This window comes from Mauremys mutica, chromosome 12 (genome assembly GCF_020497125.1).
Source record: "Mauremys mutica isolate MM-2020 ecotype Southern chromosome 12, ASM2049712v1, whole genome shotgun sequence".
NCBI lineage: Eukaryota > Metazoa > Chordata > Testudines > Geoemydidae > Mauremys > Mauremys mutica.
In genome coordinates, this window is record NC_059083.1 from 15,517,463 (window position 1) to 15,523,661 (window position 6,199).

The 6,199-nt window shown below is 51.6% G+C and overlaps 1 protein-coding gene across 1 annotated transcript; it reads right to left on the bottom strand.

Annotated features, from left to right (window-relative positions):
• Positions 1-301: 301 nt before the first annotated feature.
• On the bottom strand, positions 302-3,528 carry LOC123345727 (zinc finger protein 665-like). The gene is made up of 2 exons (XM_044982759.1): positions 3,339-3,528; positions 302-3,011 (listed from the first exon to the last, which is right to left on the bottom strand). Exon 2 carries the CDS (start codon positions 2,929-2,931, stop codon positions 1,315-1,317), a length of 1,617 nt encoding a protein of 538 aa, XP_044838694.1. The 5' UTR covers positions 2,932-3,011; positions 3,339-3,528; the 3' UTR covers positions 302-1,314.
• Positions 3,529-6,199: the final 2,671 nt, after the last annotated feature.

A 6,199-nucleotide genomic window follows, 5' to 3' on the forward strand; every position in this document is an offset into this window, starting at 1 on the left:
TTGCAGCCAATTCTTATTAACTCAACTAAGATTTATTAAAAGAAGAAAAGAGAGAGTGTTGGTTAAAAGATCATTATCCATACAGAGACGCATCGAGTCCTTAGGGCAGTTTCACAGTAGAGATGGTGCTTTAGAATTGCAAAGAATCCTTTTCAGAATCATTTCATCAGGTGATAGGCCAGAGGTTTTCAAACTTTGGTAGCCGTGACCCCTTTCATACAGCAAGCCTGAGTGTGACCCCACCCCTCCTGCTTATAAATTAAAAATACCTTTTTATCTATTTAACACCATTATGAATGCTGGAGGCAAAGCGGGCTTTGAGGTGGAGGGTGACAGCTCATGAACCCTCATGTAATAACCTCACGACCCCCTGAGGGGTCCCGACCCCCAGTTTGAGAACCCCTGTTATAGTCCAATGTCCAAATGTTCAATATCAGGGTGGTGCAGATTGGGCTGGAGATCTCAGTCTAACGACTCCAACGCCCCACGAATAAAACTAACAAAGATCTGAGGGAAAAGGATCAGGTCCCAAGAGTTTTTCTAGAGATTTTTGCAGCCTCTCGTCAGCACGCAGTCCTTGGGTGAACAATAGGCTGCTGAAGTAACTTTCTATTTCCTAAACAGCACCGGTAACAGGGCCACCCAGAGGATTCCGGGGGCCCGGGATCTTCGGCGGCGGGGGGTCCTTCCGCTCCGGGACCTGCCGCCGAAGTTCCCCGAAGACCCGCGGCGGGGGCCCCCTGCTGCCGAATTACCGCTGAAGACCCGGCTGCACTTCGGCGGCGGGTCCCCTCTAGAGTTTTCCAGGTCCCCGGGAGCAAGTGAAGGACCCCGCTCCAGGGACCCCGAAAAACTCTCGTGGGGGCCCCTGCGAGGCCCAGGGCAAATTGCCCCATTTGCCCCGCCCCTGGGCGGCCCTGACCAGTAATTAAATTAAAGGTATTAACATAAGACATTTATCCATAAAGCAGTTCAGAGAGAGTTTACCACAAATATAAAACAGACAATGACATTATGACATTAAGTTTCATGTAAATGTTAATATTTCCTTTTGATCTCTGAATTAATAGAATAGAGGCTAGAGAGGAACCGTTTGGTTACACTGTTAAACTCTAACAAGATATAGGTAAAAATAGACTACTACAGTTACCATCTTCTCCCAATTCTTTAACAATAAAAGTTTACATTTCAAAGTTCTAGTCTATCCAACGTGGAATGGCCTTAAATACCATTTACACACTTTTCGAACATGTCTCTAAAGGATGAAACTGGGTCAATTAGCCTGCAAGTTTCTTAACCCTTTCTGGCCATGGGTCACAGAAGTTTAGATCCTGTGTGGATTCTCTCATGTTTAGTGAGTTGTGATCTCTGTGTGTAACTTTTCCCACAGTCCAAGCATTTATGGGGTCTCTCTCCTGTGTGGATTGCCTGATGATTAACAAAAGCTGATCTCCGTGTAAAACTTTTCCCACAATCCAGGCACTTATGGGGTCTCTCTCCTGTGTGGATTGCCTGATGTTTAATAAGATCTGACCTCTGTATGAAACTTTTCCCACAGTCAAGGCACTTATGGGGTCTCTCCCCTGTGTGGAACGACTGATGTTGAACAAGCTGTGACCTCCGTATGAAACTTTTCCCACAGTCCAAGCACTTATGGGGTCTCTCTCCAGTGTGGATTGGCTGATGATTAACAAGGGCTGATCTCCGTATGAAACTTTTCCCACAGTCCAGGCACTTATGGGGTCTCTCTCCTGTGTGGGTTGCCCGATGATTAACAAGGTCTGACCTCCATATGAAACTTTTTGCACAATCCAAGCACTTATAGGGTCTCTCTCCGGTGTGGATTGCCTCATGTTTAACAAGGTCAGCCCTTCGTATGAAACTTTTCCCACAGTTCAGGCACTTATGGGGTCTCTCTCCTGTGTGGATAGTCTGATGTTTAACAAGATCTGATCTCTGAATGAAACTTTTCCCACAGTCCAGGCACTTATGTAGTCTCTCTCCCCTGTGGAATACCTGATGTTTAACAAGGTCTGACCTCCATATGAAACTTTTTCCACAGTCTAAGCATTTATGGGGGTTCTCTCCTGTGTGGATTCCCTGATGCTGAAGAAGGGATGAGCTCCGTGTGAAACTTTTCCCACAGTTCAAGCACATATAGGGTCTCTCTCCTGTGTGGATTGCCTGATGTTTAACAAGGTCTGACCTCCGTATGAAACTTTTCTCACAGTCTAAGCACCTGTGGGGTCTCTCTCCTGTGTGGATTGCCTGATGTCTAACAAGGTCTGACCTCCGTGTGAAACTTTTCCCACAGTCCAAGCACATATAGGGTCTCTCTCCTGTGTGGATTGCCTGATGTTTAACAAGGTCTGACCTCCGTATGAAACTTTTCTCACAGTCTAAGCACCTGTGGGGTCTCTCTCCTGTGTGGATTGCCTGATGTCTAACAAGGTCTGACCTCCGAATGAAACTTTTTCCACAATCCAAGCACATATGGGGTCTCTCTCCCGTGTGGGTTATCTGATGTGTAATCAGTGCTGACTTCTGATTCAAACAGTTTGAGCACTCGAGGCATTGATAGGGTTTCTCTCCTATGTGACTTCTCCCACTGTAATTAAGATCTGAGCAGTTATTGAAGCTTTCTCCATGGTCCAAGAATTGAAGGGGTTTCTCTCCAGTGTGCATTGTCTGAGATGTAAGAAGTTGTGATCTCAGAATGAATCCTTTCCCACATTTGAGGCAGTGGTAGGTTTTCTCTTCCCTGGGGTTTGTCTGCTGGGCTGTGGGATCCTTATCTCCTCCCCTACATTTAATAGATTCATCTACTTGCTCCCATGGGTAGTTTCCCAGCAGCCTCTCTGACCTGTGCCAATTTCCCCAGGCTTCTCTCTGTTGCATGCACTGGGATAAATTTCCATCAGCTCTTCCCATAAAGGTCCCCTGTGTTTCCACTTCCCCAGGAACTTCCTCATGATGATTCCCCTCCGTGTTCTCACTCACCCTCTCATCACCTGTTGGGAGAGAGACAATTCAGACAGGAGTCATTGTGCCGGGTTCAAAGAAGACTAGCACAGTGGGAAAACGCAACATGCTAACACTGTGAAGACTGAGCAATTGGATTCTGCCTCCACATCCCACACAAACACCCACAGGGAAGGAAAGACGGGAAGGAAACTCCTGCAGCTAACAGGACGGGTGGAAAGCCGTCAGCGACATCTGCTGACTACAGCCCTGCTCTGGCTGAAATGAGGAAGAACTGAGGGCGTCACTCACATCATATTTTTGGGATTCTCAACTTTTTCCTTCATTTGCCAGGTGGTTTCTGTGTCAGTCCTCACCTGTGTGGGTGCCTCTTGGGATCTCTCTTTCCTCGCAGACCTGGAGATCTAGGACCCATGGCTCTTCCCCTCGTTCCAGGCGGGAGATCAGCTCAGGTTTGGGAATGGGAAATCCTGTGCAGGGTGTGAAATCAGACCAGATCAGGGCACATGGAGGATTGGGAGAGTGTCTGTCACACAGGACATTCCGTGAGTGAAACCTGTCCCCATGCTCTGCTGGGGGAACATGGAATCCAGCAGGATGGGAATATGGTCACTGAGCCCCCTTCGGAAAGTCAGACGTCTGGGGAGGAGAGGGGAATTGTTATGCCCTCACAAAGAGTTCCCAGGATCAGTGCACTCTGGGGACCTTGCTTACGTGCACACAGCTCTGGAGTTAGACCCCTACCTATTTCTAATCCTGCCGAGACCAGAGTCTTTCCCAGGGCTGGAGCTATTCCCAAGAAGGGAAGGGAAGAGGGATTTTGTGTGTGAAGAAGAAACAATACAGACAGGACAATGAACGACTTCTGCCCCGTTGAAAGCTGGAGGGGTGGGGAGGGTTTAACATATCTGTTAGATTTTGACACCCTTGTCCCATTGGAGAGGCCATGGAGATGCAAGTCTCTCTCACACGGCAGCTGTGCATTATGGAACCCATTTGCCTCTCATCCAACTGATCAGGGAAGAACCTGACCAGAGTCAGACACGCAGACCCCACGGCTTCTAATAACTGAGGGGACAGGAATCGCTTACCCAGCGAGGTCACCGTCTCGTAATTCTCCTGCATGACGTCCCTGTAGAGGGCTCTCTGAGCGGGGTCCAGCAGAGCCCCCTGCCCCTGGGTGAAATACACAGCCACCTCCTCGAAGGTCACCGGCATCTGGAACAACAAGAATCCCTCGCTCAGCACCTGATGCCCCAGATACAATCTCACTAGTCACACGAGAAAGGAAGAAAAAAAGAAAAAGATCTCAGAAGCTCTGGGAGGGCCAGAGTTGCAGAATCCCACCCCACCCTGCTCAGAGCAGCCAGGAGGCTTCAGGGGGTGGGAGAAGGTGAGAGCTCCTTGTCCCCCCGGCACACGGAGCAGGGCAGGGTCTTCTCATTTCCCACACGCCTGCCAGCCACAGGCTGATCCGGGAAGCAGAGCTCTGAGCTGGGGACGGGGACAGGAATCCTGACAGCTTCCCTTTGTATTTCACAGCAGCCTCTGGCTAGTGGGTCCAGGCTCTGGCACTGGGAGTTTTGAAATGTTCTGAGCCCTGCTGAGGGGGTTATATCCTGTTTGAGAAATGGGGGAATGTTCCCCCTTCCCTGCCAATGGGCTTGTTCAGAAAATCAGCAGGTTTATCGCACTCTGTTTCCTCCCTGCCTCTCCCTCCCCCCGCCCAGCAGCTCCCAGAAAATCCCCTACCTGAGCTGGCTCCATCACAGCCATTTCCCTTCCCTGTCTCCTGGAAAACGGGCCGATCTGGAGCGAAATGTGGACGTGACTCCTCAGCCTGTCAGGGCGAGAGGGGCGAATGAGGAGGTTACAGGAGGGGCTTGCGTCCTTTTCATAAACTGATTCCCCCCAGTAAAAGCAACAAAGAGTCCTGTGGCACCTTATAGACTAACAGACGTATTGGAGCAGGAGCTTTCGTGGCTGAATACCCACTTCGTCAGATGCATGTATTCACCCACGAAAGCTCATGCTCCAATTCGTCTGTTAGTCTATAAGGTGCCACAGGATTCTTTGCTGCTTTTACAGATCCAGACTAACACGGCTACCCCTCTGATACTTGATTTCCCCCCAGGCTCCTCCCTGCAGACAGACGCTCTGGACTCTGCCACACTGGGAAGAAACCCAGTTCGTTTATTACCACCCAGGCCAGGCCCCTCTCAGCAGAACTAAACCCACCGGGGGCACTTTTAAACTCTCCGTAACCGTAACAGCACCTCCCAGCCAAAAGCTAGGAAAAGAGCAGAATCAAAGGAGTGTTCAGTGGAGTCAGGAACTGGTTTTTCCTCTCTCAGCTCCGCCCTTTGTTCCCAGGAGAGTCAGTCTGCCCAGTGGGCAGGGAACAGATGGGGCAGGGCTGGGACCCTCCCTCCCCACTTCCTGCTCCTGCTGCCCTTCCAGTCTCTCTGCTCTCCCGAGAACTGGCCACTGCCCCATTGTGCTGGGCCTTTTCCCTCATTAGGCAGATCTGCCACTGCTAACAGGGGTTTGAACCTGGCTGTGTCCGTAAGAGCAGCAGGTCTGGGAGTCGCAGACACACAGGGAACCCATCCCCTTGTAGGCCAAACTCACCAGCCGGTCCCTGCAGAGTCACTGTCCTGCCCGGCCCCAGCGCTTCTCCCCAAGTCTCTCCTCACCTGCAGGCTGTGGCTCAGGGGCTGGTGCTGGCAGAGCCCGGGGCTGCTGCGGGGGCTGGTTCCAGCCACTGGAGAAATTGAATGGCGGAGGCAGCTTCTGACCCAGGGAGCTCAACTCCAGGGCTGTAATAACATGAGCAGGGAGAGACACCTGCCCACCTGAACCGGAGCCTTCTGGGGCAGCAGCTAATGGCTGAGCCTCCCTGTCCTGCCCCGGCAGCCCCCAGGGACAGGCAGGCAGAGGCTGATCCCATTGACCCATCCGCACTCCTCCCTGCCAGAGCCAGCAGTGACTCCGGTCTGACACCGGTGTTGCTGAGATCTGGATCCTACAGGGAAATCAGACCAGGGGCAGCCCCCAACACTCAAGAAACAGACCCCAAAATCATGGGTTTGTCTCAGGGGCGGCTCTAGGAATCCCGCCACCCCAAGCAGGGCGGCACGCTGCGGGGGAGGGGGGCCGCTCTGGCGGTCGCCGGTCCCGCGGCTCCGGTGGAGCATCCGCAGTCATGCCTGCGGAA